The 18561-nt window shown below is 37.7% G+C and overlaps 2 protein-coding genes across 12 annotated transcripts in view; one reads left to right on the forward strand and one right to left on the reverse strand.

Annotated features, from left to right (window-relative positions):
* The window catches only part of ZNF790 (zinc finger protein 790), a 94664-nt gene that overhangs the window by 30197 nt on the left and 45906 nt on the right, over nucleotides 1-18561 (reverse strand). The window contains exon 1 of one of the 4 annotated variants that reach the window (XM_082439346.1): nucleotides 640-744. The exons of the other annotated variants lie outside the window; for them this stretch is intronic. The gene's annotated coding sequence lies outside the window, so the exon portion shown is untranslated. Of the gene's footprint in view, nucleotides 1-639; nucleotides 745-18561 lie in introns of those variants that run through there. 4 annotated transcript variants of the gene reach the window in all.
* Nucleotides 855-18561, forward strand: part of ZNF345 (zinc finger protein 345) — a 50134-nt gene continuing 32427 nt past the window's right edge. For 3 of the 8 annotated variants that reach the window (XR_014257072.1, XR_014257073.1, XR_014257074.1), the window contains exons 1-2: nucleotides 956-1401; nucleotides 2247-2319. Coding sequence is in view for 5 of the 8 variants with exons in the window: in XM_082439369.1 (XP_082295495.1) it covers nucleotides 14612-16063 (1452 nt within the window). In the remaining 3 variants the exon portion in view is untranslated. The other 5 variants (XM_082439366.1, XM_082439365.1, XM_082439369.1 and 2 more) reach the window with 5 other exon arrangements.

Below are 18561 nucleotides of genomic sequence, written 5' to 3' on the forward strand. Positions count from 1 at the left end.
CGGCAACTAGAGAAAGCCCTCGCACAGAAACGAAGACCCAACACAGCAAAAAAAAAAAAAAAAAAAAAAAAAAAAAAAAGTCATACTGATTCAGTATTCTATTCCAGAACAAAATGTTTGGAATCTTAAGTGTTTATATTAAAATGGTATAAGTTATTTATTATATCAACAGGGAGCTTTTTCTCCTTAAAATTGAATCTACGGGAAGACATATCCTATTATCTCAGTTTGAAGAGGAAATGAGGCTGAGAGGATTCAGATTCCTCCACTATCTCAGCCACCCATGCAGTGGCCCACAGTCACGTGATGACACACATACTTTCATACACACACAATCTTGCCCTACCACGCACACACAGACACACACACACACAATTACTCCCAACCACACAAGCCCACATTATGACCCTCCATCCTCACAAAGCCACTTATAATCTTGATCCCACCTCTCTCTCACACTCATCAATTTACCTGCATGCAGTCTCTCTTCCGTTCAACTAACCCCTAAATGTAGTCACACACGCAATCTCATCACGGTCTCACATTCGGGTCCTCCTTCACCCACTCTCGCATACGTGACTGGGCTTGTGGATTTCTCCCCTTAAAACTCTCTAGGCTGCTCTGGTCCCAGACACTCACGTCCCGCATTCGGGTTCGCCCTTCTGGCTCCCCGACACTTTCCGCGGCAGCTTGCCTCTAGGCATCTGCACGCTCCCAGGGCAAAGCGTAATTCTTAGCAGCCTCCTGGGCATTTAACTGAGGCCACGTACCGCCTCAGCGCCTAGGGAACGCAGTCTATCTTGGCCGGCTCCACTCCGCCGCTGGCAAAGTCCTGGACTACATTTCCCAGGAGGCCGTGAGGCCCAGGATGTTGCAGGGTGAGCGCCAAAACCTGAAAGAACCGCAACCTGAGGCTGGGATGTGTCAAAGAAGTTGCACCAGACAAGGTAAACAGATAAGGAAGACTTTATTATAAAGACTATCGCAATAGGGAAGAGAGATTGAACTCAACTGGGTATGTAACAGTAGCTGGAGATTTATAGCCACTGGGCAGGGTGATTGAGTCAGTGCAGTCGACTTGACTAAAGTTTGGTCGAGGGAGTTCTTGTCAGCTGAGACTCGCGGAAGCCTCAGGTGCGCTGCCGGATCCAGGCTTCCGGGGCCAGGGGGAATCAGGATGAAGAGGAGATAGATTTTAGCAGCCTGTCGCTTTCTGGACTACATCTCCCAGAGGCCTCTAGGCCTAGTGCTCCCTCCCGCGAGAACTAGATCTTCTCCTGAGGAGTGGACGGGATTTTCTGACGGGCTGGGGCAAACGGCCTCAGGGTGCTGTGCGAGGTGTTGGGCTCTATTTGTTTCAAGTAGAGTGAAGCGGTGCTGACCAGACCGGAGGAGTCGTAGGTGAGATGGCCTGGAGCCCGGGGTTGGAGCCGGGAGTGTCTGGAACCTTCGGCCTCTACGGGAGCCAGCTGGGAAGGGGAGATCATGAGGAGTGTGTCTGATTGTGGTTGTGTCTCTGTGTCTGTGTGACCTTGTACCAAACTGTGAGGGCGGGAGACGGGCTTGATTGTGGTTTTGATTGTGCAAGTGTGATGGGGGTTTAATTGTATGACCGGGTGTGGCACTGTTTGCGAGTGTGAGGTTCCTTGACCGCGGTTGTAAAACTGTGTATACACTTGGTGTGTGTGTGTGTGTGTGTGTGTGTATTTATGATCATTTGCTGAGCCATGGGTGTGGGATGGCTTAACTGTGAGATTTGTGACTGTTTCCCCTTGGTGTGTGTGTGTGATATTGTTGGTGGTAGGGTGCGTGTGAATTTGTCATTTTGCCCCCATAATGTATGTCACTGGGAATGTGAGTACGTGGGGGTGCCTATGACTGCGATTGTGACTGACTGTCCCGGTGTGTGTATGATTGCGTGGTCGTCTGCAGCCCATTTTGTTGAGGTCTGTGGTGCCTGTGGGCCCGTGGTGTGAGTTCCTATGATTATGTATCCATATAGCACTGTAGGTGTGGGGCGCCTTTGTCTGTGCCTTTGTGACTCCAGCGCTCTGTTACCAGGAGACCTCTGTGAGCTCAGGAACACATTCTGCCCAGAACTGCAAATGACCGTGCTTGTCTGTAATGCTGGTATTGAGCAGGACGCCCAAGACTTGTCTGACCTAATATCTGTAGGTGGTGGGTGGTAGGTTGACTTGGGCTCCCAGAAGAGCCTGGTTTTTCCTGACTCCTTTCTCTTTCTCCAGCTCTTCTCTGCTTGCAGAGTCTTCCAGAGTGGAGTAAAGAATGGCTGTTGAACATCCACAAGGCACCTGCAAGGTAGCTTGTCGTTTCCCCTTGTTTCCTGAAATCCTCTTTTCTATGTCAGGATATGACTTGCTTTCCTTCTCTTGAAAATTCTTGCCTGTCAGGTGACCTGATCTATGGAATTTTTCCCTTGAGAAATGTGATTTGCTCCAAAACCCAACCCACACACGTGACTTTCTCTTCCTAATTTGACAAATGTTTTAATTTTTCTTTATGCTCTCTTAAAAATATATATATTTTTTATTATAAAAGTGAAATTATCTTAAATAATTTCAAAAGTACAGCAATTCCTAATGAAGAAAATTTAAATTCCCAGTTAAAACCAATGCTAACTTTTTGATAATTTCTTCCCAGTATGTTTTATGTACATATATAAAGTGTGATATTTAAAAATTGATTTTATTCAGCATTTACCGTTTTATAGCCTACATTTTCACATAAAATTATATTTAAGTATTTCCCCACATAATTTAATATTGGAAACATTTTTAGAGGTGCATATTTATTTGAATGCCTATGTCTTTTTTTTTCTTTCAAATTAGATACAGAAATGGCATTTAACACCCATTTGTGCAAATAATTATAAAGACTGATGTAAGGAATACCCAGGTCAAGAAAAAGAATACAGCCATCTCTAAAGCAGCCTCTGATGTACCCCTCCACAATCACAAACAATTATGCTCTTCTGGTGATAAGCACTGTGATCATTTCTTTGTCTTTCATTAGAGCTTTGATATGAATTCCAAAACCACATAGATTTAGTTTTTGTCTGTTTTCTATCTTTGTGTGAATAGACATTCTTTTGTGTCTTTTTTCATGAAAAATGTTTGTGAGCTTCATTCATATTTCCTATAACTACAGTTCATTTTTTTCCATTGCTCTCTATATACTATCTTGTATAATAGTATCAATTTACTACTTATCTATTCTACTCTTCATGGACATTTGACTTCTAGTTTTTGGCTGCTATAAGCAATGTGACTACAAATGTTTTGTGCACGTATTTTGGTACACATGTGCTTGTATTTCTTTAATATATATACTAAAATTGTAATTAAATTGTTGAGGGATAGGGTTTTGCGCATCTTCAATTTTACTAGACAGTGCCGGACTGTTCTCTAAATATACTATGCAAGTTTTTTACTTGAATCAGCAATTTAAAAAGGCTCCTTTTATTTCACAGTCATGCCAGCTCTTGGCATCGTCACACTTTAAAATTTTTGCCAATTTGGTAGATATCTAGTGTTATCACATTTAATTGATATGCCTGTATTATCAATGAAATTGAACACTAATTCTTGCCCGCCTGGATATCCTCTTTTGTGAAATGCTTGTTCAAATATTTTGCCAATTTTTAACAGGGTTGTTTTTCTCTAACTGATTTATAGCAGTTGAATATATATATAAAATATATATACATAACATGTATCTTCTATATTTTAGTTTACTGTCAGTTGCACATGTGACAAATATTTTCTTCTACTCTGACTTGGTTTTTCACTCTGGTGTCTTCGGGTGAATAGAGGTTTTGGATTTCAATGTGATGAAATCTTTTTCAATAGTTAGTGCTTGTTTAAGAAATTTTCTGCTACCTCAAGGTAATGAAGATTTTCTTGTGTTCTCTTCTAAAAGCTTCCTAGTTTTTAGCTTTAACGTGTATGTTTTTACACTACCTGGAATTGATTTGTGTAGGGTAGGGATTCAATTTCATTTTATCCCCCATGTGAGTATCCAGTTGCTCCAGTATCATTTATTGAAAAGTTCATCTTTTCTACACTGAGCTTTAGTGCCATTGTAGTCAAAAATCAAGTGACCATTATGGCTACATCTGTTTCTGGACTTTATGTTTTGTTCCATTGCTCTGTTTGTCTCCCCTTGCAGCAATACTCTGCTATCTTATTCACTGTGACTTTATAATATTTGGAGCAAGTCCTCTTACCTTCTTGTTCCTCAAGAATGTCTTGGCTATTTGTGTTTCTTTGCATTCCATATACATTTTTGAAATAGTTTGGTTCCACTCAAACATCTTTTGGGATTTTGATTGAATTGCATTGTGTCTATAATTATGTGAGTAGAAATTTGGGGAATCTTCTAATAACATGAATCTCTCAATTGATATTACATTTTCTGCATGTTTCTCATCAAGGTCTTCATTATCTCCTGGAAATAGTCTTTGGCAGGGACTTCCCTGGCAGTCCAGTGGTTAAGACTCCGAGCTCCCGATGCAGGGGGCACAGGTTCGATCCCTGGTCAGAGAAGTAAGATCCCACATACCGCAAGGCGCTGCCAGAAAAAAAAAAAAATAGTCCTTGGCAAATAGGAATAATTTAATCCATCGTATATAGTATTTCCCTTTTGCATTGATTGCCAGGAATTTGAGCACTTCAGAAATGATCAATTGTAGTAATAATCTTAGCCTGGGTTTTTGACATTGAATACCTATGATGTATGACCTTTGTGTATGATTTAAAATTTTTTCTTTATTCTTAGCCTCCTCAAATACATTTTTGGAAGTGGGGGATATAAAAACGAGATATAGACTTAGATACAGATGTAGATATTTATTGTCTAATATTTTTATTTTAATAACATTCTTGTCTAATCAAGTCAGTTTTGTATGGTACCTTTTGCTGTTCTCCCTATATTATATTTCTTTTTTAACTACTCTTTCCACTTCTCTTCCCCAGCCCCCTCAACCCCCTCCCCCGCACTATCCTCCATCAGGCAGTTTCTGCCTCTGCCTCTTTGCCATCTATTCTCACTAACACTTTAGTTTAAATATTGGCTCCCTCAGAAAAAAAAGAAACAAATCATCCCTCAGGTTATTTTACCTACACTACTAGTCTCTGTAACATGGTATAAAAATTAGGGATTCTAGTATCAAATGTGACATCTGATCTCAGCTACACCACCTACGAGCTGTTTAACCTGTAAACAAGAGGTTCTCATTCTCAATGTTGTTGAGAATGAAATAGGATATGTAGAACACTTGGTACACATCAGAAATTCAATAAATGTTAGCTCCCCTCTCCTTTACTTCCCATTCTTGGGACCTCTAAATCAATTATGGTATAAAGTGGTTGCCTAAAAAGTCTTTTGGTGGGTCCCAAAGTCTTTTGGTGGGTCCCAGAAGATCTTTTTTTTTTTTAATTGCTGAGGTATAATCGACATATAACATTATATTTGTTTCAGGTGTACAATGTAATGATTCAGTATTTGTACATACAGTTGACCCTTAATGTGGAGGTTAGGAGCGCTGACTCTGCACAATCAAAAATCTTCATATCACTTATAGTCGGTCCTCCACATCCATAGTTCCTCTGTATCTGCATTCTCGGATTTAACCAACCACAGATCCTGTAGTACTATAGTACTTACTACTGAAATAAATCTGCTTATAAGTAAAACTACTCAGTTCAAACCCATGTTGTTCAAGGGTCAACTGTATTGCAAAATGATCACCACAGTAAGTCTAGTTAACATCCATCACCATACATAGTTACAATTTTTTTTCTTATGAATTTTAAGATTTACTCTCTTAGCAACTTTCAAATGCAATTCAGTATTATTAACTCTACACCACGCCGTACATTATATCCCCAAGCTTTATTTATTTTATAACTGGAAGTTTGTACCTTTTGACCCCCTTTACCCATTTCACCCAACCCCACCCCCTCACCCCCTGTCTCTGGCAACCAACAATCTGTTCTCTGTATCTATGAGCTTGGTTTTTGTTTGCTTATTTGTTTAAATTCCACATATAAGTGAGATCATAGGGTATTTTTCTTTCTCTGTCTGTCTTACTTCACTTAACGTAATACCCTCATGGTCCATCCACATGGTTGCAAATAGCAAGATTTCATTATTTTTCATGGCTGACTAGTATTCCATTGTGCATTGCCTACCTGTTGTTATGTTATTTAAATAGTTTGTATTATGTATTTGAATTTTTAAATTTTATGTCTCTGTGCTTGTACCTGTGCCATGTCTAGATCATTTCTTTTTTAAAATCTTTGAATACTTGGTCAAATATGTCACTTTTCTGAAGATAGCTGTATTCTCTATTTCTTTCATTACAAAAAAATTATTTATTACAACAAATTTGTAAAACACAGAGAAGCACAAATAAGTAACAAAAGTTATCTGTAATCCTGTCAGTTAAAGACAACTGCTGTCAATACTGAGAATTTATTTCTAAATGTGATCATACTATGGCCACTGACCTGTAACCCGTCTTTATCATGCCAAAATATCAATACATTGTAAACAACTGTCCATGTCTTTACACATTTATCTTTATTACCATGAGTTGCAATGGCCTTATCATGTTACCATTTTACCAAGCCCCCTTTTTTGAACATGGTTTGCTTACAAATTATTGCCATTATAAACAATGAGCATCTCCTTAGGCCAAATGCTAGTGCTTTCCTTTTTAAATTTTTTTTTTTAGTTAAATTATATTTAGTTAATAATTATAATTTTGTTATAAAAATAATTTGTATGTTATGAAGGGGTTCAGGTTTGATGTAACTACAATCCCCAATCCAAGGTATCTACCCAAAGTACCCAAAGGTAGCCACTGTTTTCAGTTAATTATTTATCCTTTTTAAATATCCTTTTACATGCATACACATGTAAATGTGTATGTGGTACTGTTTTGTCACTTAAAAATATTTCTATATAAAAAGGATTATAAGTGTATCCTGCAAAATGTGGAAAGTAACTGAATTACAGAGTGGGTCCAAGGATTGAGTTGGTTTACATAAAACACTTAAAAGAGGACCTGCCCATTTACTTAGTGTCAGTTAGTAGTCACTCTGTAGTTACTGTTACTGTTTGTGCTTTTTATTCTGTGTGGAGAATTGTTCACTTAAGTATAGAGCTCATTTTAATTGCTTCATGTAAGGCCATATTTTATAATATGAAATCATGGAGATAATAGAGTACACATATTCTAAGCTTCAGTAAACACTTCCAGTACACCCAGCTCACTCTGCTAGAACCTGTGTTTCCACTGCCGTTAGGTTACTTTTGGCTGCATAAGGCAGAAAAACACAACTGCAACAAACAGAACAGAGAGTTAATTATTTCATTTAATTTAAGCTGGTTATTCTTAACCTTACTGATGTTACTGATGTCTGGGTCCCACTCCCAGCGATTCTGATTTAATTGGTCTGGGATATAACCTGGACATCATCATTTTTAAAAGATCCCCAGGTAAGTCTAGTGTGCTGCCACAGTTGAGAATTAATGACTTAAAGTCATACAAGATGACAAGAAAAACATTAAGAGTTAATTGGTCTGGAGTGGGGTTCAAGCTTTAGAATTTTTTAAAAAGCTACCTAATTGATTCTAATAGCAATCAATTCAGAACCACTGGCCTAGGCAAATCATGATTCATTTTCTGGAGCTGATGAAAAAAAACTATGGAAAAAAATTCTTGTAGCAAGGAAGTAGGGGAGGGATGATTTTGAGGGGGGCAGTCAGTAGTATCTGTCATACCTGTGCCCTTACCAGCCATTAACAATAGGAAAATATCACCGTTTGGTCATTTTAGTGGTGTTTTGGGATAAAACCTAAAGGAGATGGTATACATACGTGTTTAATCAGCAGTCTTCATTTTTTTTCAAAAGCAATGTTTGACTTTTGTGAATCTTACATATTTTAAATCTTCATTAATTTTTTTCTGCTTTTTTTGAGATTCTTTTGTTTCAGTATGGAATTCAAATCAGTTTTATTTTTTAAAAGGAGTTTAATGTTATTAAATTTTCTTTTTGGGGGGTAATTTTCTTTCCTGTGTCCAGGTTTTTTACATGTATTGATCTCCTTTTCACTTCATTTCTAGGTATTTTATATTTCTATTTAGTTTCATATTTAACATGAGAATTATTTAGGAATATGTCTTGTTTGGGGTAACTTTTAAATTTTGATTAAGTTTCAAACTTGCAGGAAAGTTACAGGAATAGTACCAAGTATTCTTGGGTACTCTTTGCTCAGATTCACCAATTGTTTACATTTTGTCCCATTTGTATTATCATTCCTGTGTGCACTTGCAATTGTTCTGTGTCTCTATATATGCATGTGAGGACACACACACATACACAATACATACATTTTATCTGAACCATTTAAGAATAAGTTGCAGACATTTGCCTCTTTACCCTTAAACACTTCAGTGTGTTATTTCCTAAGAACAAGAGTATTCTCTTACATAGCCACAGTACAGTCACTAAAATAAGAAATTTAAACAACAGTGCAATACTGTTATGTAACAGTCTATATACAAAATTTTTTGCTAGTCTCAATAATATTCTTTGTACCAATTCATCCTACTTACATCACACCCTCTCTCCCTGACTTGCTATCCAGGATACAGTCTAGGATCACACATTGAATTTAGTTATCATGTCTCTTTTTAGTCTTTTTTTTTTTTTAAAGATTTAATTTTATTTATTTTTGGCTACCTTGGGTCTTCGTTGCTGCGCACGGGCTTTCTCTAGCTGTGGTGAGTGGGGGCTACTCTTCGTTGCGGTGCACGGGCTTCTCCTTGCTGTGGCTTCTCTTGTTGCAGAGCACAGGCTCTAGGCGTGCGGGCTTCAGTAGTTGTAGCGCATGGGCTTAGTTGCTCCGCGGCATGTGGGATCTTCCCGGGCCAGGGCTCGAACCCGTGTCCCCTGCATTGGCAGGTGGATTCTTAACCACTGCACCACCAGGGAAGCCCCTTGGATTCAGTTTTTAATCTGCTCCTTCATTGTGGTTATGTTATTCATTTCAAATACTTTTAGGTTCATTTATTCCCTTTGTATTCTGTTTGATTTTTTAATTAATATTAATCCATTCTTGTTCATTTGATTTTATGAACATGGTTCCAAACGTTAAAACTATACAAAAAGATAGAGTAGTGTCACTGTGCTCCCATAACCTTTGTTTTAGTGAATATTGTGCCAATATTCTTGTTTATTTGATTTTATGAACATGGTTTCAAACGTTAAAACTATACAAAAAGATAGTTAGAGTAGTGTCACTGTGCTCCCATAACCTTTGTTTTAGTGAATATTGTGCACTGAATTGTGTCCCCCACCAAATTCATATATTGAGGCTCTAACCCCCCAGTACTTTACAATGTGACTATATTTGGAGACAGGGTTTTAAAAGAGATGATTAAAACGAGGCTGTTAGGGTGGATCCTAAACCAATCTGACTGGTATCCTTATATGAGAGGAAATTTAGACACACAAAGAGACACCAGGGATGCTCACACAGAGGAAAGACCATGTGAGAACACAGTGAGAAAGTAACCATCTGCAAGCCAAGGAGAGAGGCCTCAAAAGAAACCAAACCTGCTGACACCTTGATCTTGGACTTCTAATCTCCAGAACTGTGAGCAAATAAGTTTCTGTTGTTTATATCACCCAGTCTGTGGTATTTTGGTTTGGCAGCCCTTGCAAACTAATAGTAAGTTATTTCCTCCTGGCTCATAATATCTACTTGTTCCTCTGGAACATGCTGAGGTTGGACCCTTGTTACAGGTCTAGTGGCAACAGAATGGTTCTGGTGGGTCATGAGGAGAATTAGCATGCCTTTTCAGGTACTGCTCCAGGTGATGTTATTATAGGGTTTTCAGTCAGAGGAAAGCTAGTCTCCCAGACACTGGATTGCAAGCTTCTTCCACTGGTAAGAGAGGCCCAAAGCAAGTTGGAGGTTCAAGATTGTCAGTTTCATCTGGGTCCCAACCAGATGTCCCAGTTCCATATTTAAGGATCTCATTCTTTCCCAATCAAGTCTCTACCTTTCACATGGAAATCATGGCAAGACTATGAATTCCTATTTATTTCCTTCCTGTTTCTTGGTTTGCTCCAAGAAAACTCCAGATATCAAAATGGGTTTTTGATGTAGATGGCATGTAAGAAGAGATAAATGTGTTAAATTTGTTGTGAGTTCTAGCATATCTGAAAGGGCTGTTTGAACCAGTGCATTGGTTCTTTGGTAGGGCATGGGATTCTAATTATTATTTTCTCTCAGAAATTTTAACTTAGGACTTCTGGCTTAGAATATTTTGGGGAACTCCAAAGCTATTTTCATTCCTAGTCTTTTATATATGCACTGTTTTTTTACTGTTTGGATTCTTTTAGGGTATTTTCTTTGTTCCTACTGTCCTGGAACCTAATGAAATTATATCTTAGTGTGAATAATTTTTATTCTTTATACTAGGTATCAAGCGAGCCCATTTATTGTGGAGATTTGTGTCCTTCAGTTCTGGAAAATCTTCTTAAATGCTACTTTTAAAAACAATCTGTTTCTGATTTCTGTTTTCTTTGAAAATTTTCCAACATACAGAAAATTTGAAAGAATATTCAGTTATTTGCCCCATATAGCCATCAGCTAAAATCACCAATTGTTAACATCTTACCACATTTGCTTTATTTTTCTAAATACACACACACACGTGTGTGTGCGTGCGTGTGCATTTTTTTCCCCTGAATCATTTGAAAATAAGTTGGGGACATCCTGACATTTTACCCTTAATACTTTTAGCATGCATCTCCTAAGTATAAGGACATTTTCCAAACAATAACAATGACATATCAAATCTATGAAAATTAATATAAACTCGCTAGTACCACCTCAAACATTTCATGTTCAAATCTCTCCAGTGGTTCCCCCAAATGTCTTTTTTTAGCTGATGTTATGTTTTTGTTTATTTACTTGGTTCTTTGCTTGATCTCAGATCCAATCAGGATTCATGTATTATTTTGGTTGTTGGGCTTCATTGGTCTCTTTTAATCTAGAACAGCCTCTCATTTTTGTTTGTTTTGTATGACACTGAATTCAAGACAGTTGCCTTATAGAATGTCTCACAACCTTCATTTGTCTGATGGTTTTCTTATGGAAATAGGAGGCTTAGATTCAGCTTACCTATTTTGACAAAGGTGGTACGGTGTATTCTATTGCATTACATCAGAAGGCAGAGTGTCAGGTTGTTCCACTGTTGATGATACCAGGTTTCATCGTTTAAGGTTAAAGGTACTGAGTACCAAACCTTTCCAGTATAAAGGTACATGTTTCCCTTTTTAGTTAGTAAATCATATGTGGATTGATGCTAAGAGAGTAAGTGAATATCCCTTATCTTGACCATTCACTTTCTGATTTTAGAATCCATTGAAGATCCTTGCCTGAATCAATTATTAGATTGGTGATTTCAAAATGGCAATTTTCAGATTCCTTCATTCCTTCTGACATCCTGCCTGATACTTGGCAGATGCTTAGCACACTTTCAAGAATGATCTCCTCCCATTAGATGTTGACCTGGCTTGCATGACCTTCCAATGTCTTTCCTATTTTCTGTTTTTTTCTTAACTGAAGTATAGTTGATTTACAATATTGTGATAGTTTCAGGTGTACAGCAAAGTGATTCAGTTATATATATATATACACATATGTATATATTTCAGATTATTTTCCATTATAGGTTATTACAGGATATTGAATATAGTTCCCTGTGTTATACATTTCCTGTTTTCTACTTCCATATTTTTGTACTTTTTAAAGAGATTTTTCATTTATCTTTTAACTCTTCTAATGATATGTTTTAATTCCCACTTTATATTTTCATTTTCTAAGTATTCTTTTTTGCCTCTTATTCCTTTTATGTTATCCTATTCTCCTATCATGTGAAATGGCTTCTCATATCCCTTTGAAGATATTAGTGGTGGCTTCTGGAATTTTGTTTTCCTATGTGGTTTCTCTTCTAAGTTCCCTTGGGCTTTGTTTAATCTATTTTATGTTACAGGATTTCCTCAAATGATGATATTTGTATCAGTATTATAGAGTGGACACTGAGAAGCTGATTTAACTTTTTGTATGCCAGTTAGTAGACCTTCTTAAGTATGTAAAAATGCTCCCATTTCTTAAGCCTTTCTGGGGTTTGCAGCATAAATCATCCCCTTCCGGGTTTTCCTTACTTTTGGGTTAGGTTTCATCTTTCTTTGTTAAGTTGTTCGTCATTTCTCTTCACGCTTTCCAGCTTCAAAAGTTTTGTTACTGCTATTTCCTCTTCAATTTTCTTTGACTTTGTGGGTTCCTTTTGTTAAAAAGCCAGTTCATTCCTTTTAATAAGTTTTTATAAAGGACAGGAATAACCACCTGTGATTCACTTTCACTGTTTGAGAGAAAGTATATCCTTTTCTAGAGAAATATTGTTTTTAGAAGTTTATTTTTAAGAATAATGAATTTTGAGACTAACTTATTATATTAGCCATTCAGTAAATGTATTTTGATCTTTTTGTGTGTGCCAGGGTTCAATCTGACTAAAGTAACAGACATTACCCTTGCCTTCCTCAATCTTGGCTCTATGGTAGCAGACAGACATTAAGCAAACACTCAAAAAAATATGAAATTTGCTGGGGACTTCCAGGCGGTCCAGTGGTTAAGACTTCGCCTTCCCATGCAGGGGGTGTGGGTTTGATCCCTGGTCGGGGAGTTAAGATCCCACGTGCCTTGGGGCCAAAAAACTAATACTAAAACAGAAGCAATATTGTAACAAATTCGATAAAGGCTTTAAAAAATATAGGAAATTTGCAATTGTAGGGGATAAATGTGTAATCATTCATTACCAAACAGTAAACACAAAGAAAGGAAGAAAAAAAGAAAAGTAAAAAAGTGCTTTGAGAAATAATGGCGAGATGTGCAAAATTAAGACTGAGTATTTAGAAAAGATCTTTATTAGGGTATGCCAGTTAGCAGAGATTTGAACAATGACCAAGAACTTGCAGGTGAAGAGTAGGGGCAGTGGGAAGGGAGGTATGGAAGAATATTTCAAGCAGATTAAATTGTTGGGGAGGGGCATGTTACAGTTTAGTGCATTTGAAGAACAAAGTAAGGCCAGTGTAACTAGGGCTTATTGCTGATAGGAGAGAGGTATCATCTTGAAGAGGCAGGCAGTAGGCAGGTCTCTGAGGAATTTTAAAGACCAAGTTAAGGAGTGTGGGTCTTATCCGAGGGACAGTGGGAAACCATTGAAGCATTCTGAGCAGAACAGTGCCAGACTGAATATCACTCTGGCTGTTAAGCGTGCAAAACTGGAAATGCAAGCAGCTAGATAAAATACTGCTTTCATATCCAAGTAAAACATAATTTTGGCTAGAATTATCTACTGACAGTGGGGATGGAAAGAACAATTTCAAGACATATTTAGGCCGAGTCTAAACAAGCTTGCTGTTTGAGTATTGTAGGAAGAGAATGGAGCTGAAATGTTTTCACCTTTTGTGGCTTGAGTTATTTATTTGTTCAGGGTCTTAATTGATGTCTCTGAATCCTTTTATTTTCCTGGTCACTTTTATGGCATATAAGTCTTCCAAAATAATAGCTACCAAACACTGTGGCGTTACTTTACACAACTGTGTAAATATCAATACATTAATGTGATTTCAGAATTATTTCAATAATCATCAGAGCTAGGGTTCAGAGTACTCATCTATCTGCATCCTCCTTGTAATTTTCCAGAAGTATCACATTACCTCCTATCTTCTTGTCCCTTTTCTCTGATTTTAAAACTACATTCTCAATTACTCTGCTTTTGGCCTTTGCTAAGTCCCCTTTTTTGTTCTCCCAAGGTTCTCCCAAGGTTAGCCTCAAGACTTCGGATTTTACCAAATGGCATAAACAAACTATATTCTAACCACAACAGAATCTTCACTCTCTATTGCTCATTCCAGACTTACTCAGTTCATTAATCTTTCATCAAGATACTGCTACATCTGAAGTAACTTTCTCTTCTATCTCCATCAGATTATATGCAATTTATGACCATCTAGCCTAGATTTTTCCTTCCTGGTGTAGTTACTTAAAGCTCCAAACAACCCTAAGAAATGGGTTAAATGATAATTATACTCATTTTTAAATGTATATGACACTAGTTAACAAAATTGAGTTGGGGCCTGGACATCTTTATATTTATTGAGCTCCCCATGTCTTTAGGGTATTTTTATCTAAATCACTATTTAGGAACAATTGACCTAATCTCTTTTCCTAAATAACTCCTTCACCTTCTAGTGTTTCTTCTCATTCTGTTTCCTTATCTGTTTGTCAAAATGCCCAATCATATATGAGAACTGTATAAGCCACTCTATATGAAAATGAGTTTCAGTTAAGTCTTTTCCTATCTATTATAAAAGTTTCATTTCTCCCAGAACACAAAAAAAGTGAATGTTTTTATATTTTCTTTCAGACTGTGAATCAAGGTTGAGACCAAGAATTATTTCTGAAAAAGGATATTTATGGAATAGAATCATCCTGATGGGAGATAATGGAAAAACTTATAAAAAACAGCATTGAGTGTTCAAGTTTCAGAGGTGATTGGGAATGTAAAAGCCAGTTTGAGAGAAAACAGGAATCTCAGGAAGGACATTTCAGTCAAATGATATTTACTCCTGAAGACATACCCACTTTCAATACCCAGCATCAGAGAATTCATACTGATGAGAAACTCCTTGAATGTAAGGAATGTGGGAAGGATTTTAGTTTTGTATCAGTCCTTATTCGACATCAGCGAATTCATACTGGTGAGAAACCTTATGAATGTAAAGAATGTGGCAAGGCCTTTGGTAGTGGTGCAAACCTTGCTTACCATCAAAGAATTCATACTGGTGAAAAACCTTATGAATGTAATGAATGTGGGAAGGCCTTTGGTAGTGGCTCAAACCTTACTCACCATCAGCGAATTCACACTGGTGAGAAACCATATGAATGTAAGGAATGCGGGAAAGCCTTTAGTTTTGGATCAGGCCTTATTCGACATCAGATAATTCACAGTGGTGAAAAGCCTTATGAGTGTAAGGAATGTGGGAAGTCCTTTAGTTTTGAATCAGCCCTTACTCGGCATCACAGAATTCACACAGGTGAGAAACCTTATGAATGTAAGGATTGTGGGAAAGCCTTTGGCAGTGGTTCAAACCTTACTCAGCATCGAAGAATTCATACTGGTGAGAAACCTTATGAATGTAAAGCATGTGGAATGGCCTTTAGTAGTGGTTCAGCTCTTACGCGGCATCAAAGAATTCATACTGGTGAGAAACCATATATATGTAACAAATGTGGGAAGGCTTTTAGTTTTGGATCAGCCCTTACTCGACATCAAAGAATTCACACCGGTGAGAAACCTTATGTATGTAAGGAATGTGGGAAGGCTTTCAATAGTGGCTCGGATCTCACTCAACATCAGAGAATTCACACTGGTGAGAAACCCTATGAGTGTAAGGAATGTGAGAAAGCCTTTAGAAGTGGTTCAAAACTTATTCAGCATCAAAGAATGCACACTGGTGAGAAACCCTATGAGTGTAAGGAATGTGGGAAGGCCTTTAGTAGTGGTTCAGACCTCACTCAACATCAGAGAATTCATACTGGTGAGAAACCCTATGAATGTAAGGAATGTGGGAAGGCTTTTGGTAGTGGCTCAAAACTTATTCAACACCAGCTAATTCACACAGGTGAAAAACCCTATGAATGTAAAGAATGTAGAAAGTCCTTTAGTAGTGGTTCAGCCCTTAATCGGCACCAGAGGATACACACTGGTCAGAAACCCTATGAATGTAAGGAATGTGGGATGACTTTTGGTACGGGCTCCAGCCGTACTCAACATCAGAGAATACATACTGGTGAGAAACGTTATGAATGTAAGGGCTGTGGGAAGGCTTTGGAGAGGGGTTCAGAAATTCAGCAACATAAGAAAAGTCATGCTGGTAAGAAGCTCTGTGAATGAGAAACTCTATAAATTGGAATTACGTAGTTAAGGAACCATACAATAAAGAGAATTCATACTAGTGAGAGTCCCTACAAATGTAACTAAGGTACATATACTTATATTTTACCAGTTAGTCAGTCTGAGAAAATTCATACAGAAAATAAACACTCTGAATAAAATATTTGAATATTTTTATCTAAATTCATTCCTTCATTACTTTCAGAAAATTCATACTTGTGAATATTATAAGTTGAAAAACCTTTTTATTGTATAATGCGTTTATTTTAAGCATCGAAGTTTATTTGGGGGCTAACCCTGCTACTTTCTTTTTAATGTTCTTAATTTTTTGTGAAGTATACAGAATTACTGATGCATTTTAAAATTATTTTAAATTATTGAGGGTCTAATTTACCCTTTTTCTCCCTCCCCCATTTCTCATACTAACACCATTTATTTAATAACCATATCTATTTTTATATATTTTTATTGCATGTTTGATGGTAAGTTTATTTTTATACATATAAAGCTTCAATATCAGGTCAGTCTTTGTTTTTAAAATTTGCATATCTGTCTGTGTATCTGTGTGTCACCCTGTTTGTGTTAAGTTACTGTTACTTTTACATATCCTTTAGTATCTTATGGATATGTACCTTTGGGAAGATTGTTTTATTTTCCTTTTAGAAACTTATATTATTCTTTTTGCAGAACAATTTTCCTCCATAAAAATGTAGATATGAGTAAAAAAAAAACAGCTACAGTTATCTGTAATCTTACCAGTCATAGACAATCACTGTCAAATTTTTGGAGCAAATCCTGTAAGATTACATCTGGCATTGCTTTTGAGAGAAAGTGTGATTATGCTATAACCAGCCTTTAATATTCTTTGTCTGTGAATATATTGTTACTATTCCATTGGCTTAAAAGTATTTACCTGTTTTTATCAAACCCCCATTTTGTCAAATACTGAAAATTTTGCCATTATAAAGAGTTACCTTGTTGGCCCCTGTTGAATGTGTCTGCTTTATTTATTTGTTGTTCATTTTAGAGATAATATGTGGCTCTCTTCTGCTTTTACTGATTTATACATTATAGGTAAAATTGTACTTCCCTTTGACTAACATCCCAACCTTAGTTACTTCCCCAACATAACCAACTTACTTATTCTTCCAGATCCTTTTGTATGCATATATGATGTGTTTATGGTAATGTGGGCCTAATTAGTGTACTTCAGAGGCTGGTTATGGGGATTCTACAGTTGTGCCCATCACATAATAAATACTTGGTTAGTTTAGCCATCATCATTGTTATCTTCTCAGTCTTTGTTATTTATGGAAAAACTTTTAAATGTGATCTATACCTTACTCAACATCAAAGACATTATCACGGAAAAAAGACATCTATGTAAGTGAATACAGGAAAAGTTTGATTAACATTTATTCCTTATTGAACAGGGAATAATTCATCTTAAAGAAAAATAAAGACTGTAAGTGTAAGAAGGCAAAATACCTCATGAAACTTATGCTTCTAAAACTTAAAAAATAGGATAGATCCTTCATAAAAATCTAAACACTGAAGAATAACATCAGCCTCATGGTGGCATAAGATGCCCATCAATTTTGCACACACGTCCCCTTTTAACAACTAAAACTTGGCATACATCCACAAATTGCCTCTGTGGGTGTTGTGGGATCCAACACTATGTACCAAGGGACCTGGGAGGAGTCTCAACCACCTGTGTATCAAGTAATAGGTGGACAGTCCTTGGTATGGGCTGTTGAACCAGCAGGAGTCTGTGAATCAGCCCTAGTCCCTCTTGGCTGCAATTAAGGTAAACCTGGAGACTGCTGATTTGAGCAGACACCCACAGATGAGAGAGCCTTTTAGAAGTCCAGGTTTCCTGAGGAGAGATTCCAGCACTCTGTTGAAGCAGTAGAAAAAAAAAAGTTTGAATGCATTAGAAAGAGTAAGATGAACTTTGCCAGCACTCAGGGCCGCATCTGAACAGAGCAAGGGAAGCAACTGCTGGTGTCTGCCTGGGCAGCACATTGGAGACAGCTCAGACCTCTGTCTATAGCTGACATGGGCTGAGCGCCCATGCAGGGCCCCCCCCTTGCTTCAGCGCCCCCCACCTGGGGCAAGGGGTCTGGTGCTGGGAGAGGGGAAAGCACACACCTAAAGAAAACAGAGCCAGCTTGGGCCTGATCCTCAGGACTTCTGCTCCAACAACTTGGAATCGGACCCCGCCCCCAATAGAGCAGTGACAGCTACTGAGCAGAGAAGTCCCACCTCACTCCTAGCTCCAGCTCTAGCCCCTCCATCTCCAGCCCCACCTCCTACCAAAATGATAGCTGCCAGCACACCCTGAGGAAAGATGTGATTGTGTCCACAACAAATCCAGCTCTCCCACCAGAGGCATTGGGCACCTGCAGTCTGTATAGGGACACTCTCACATAAGAACATCCCTTCAGGACTGCAATAGGTAACTTTCATCTAAGTTTATAGAGGCAGAGAAAGTT

The sequence above is a fragment of the Balaenoptera physalus genome (genome assembly GCF_965194825.1).
Source record: "Balaenoptera physalus genome assembly, chromosome: 19".
NCBI classification, from domain to species: domain Eukaryota; kingdom Metazoa; phylum Chordata; class Mammalia; order Artiodactyla; family Balaenopteridae; genus Balaenoptera; species Balaenoptera physalus.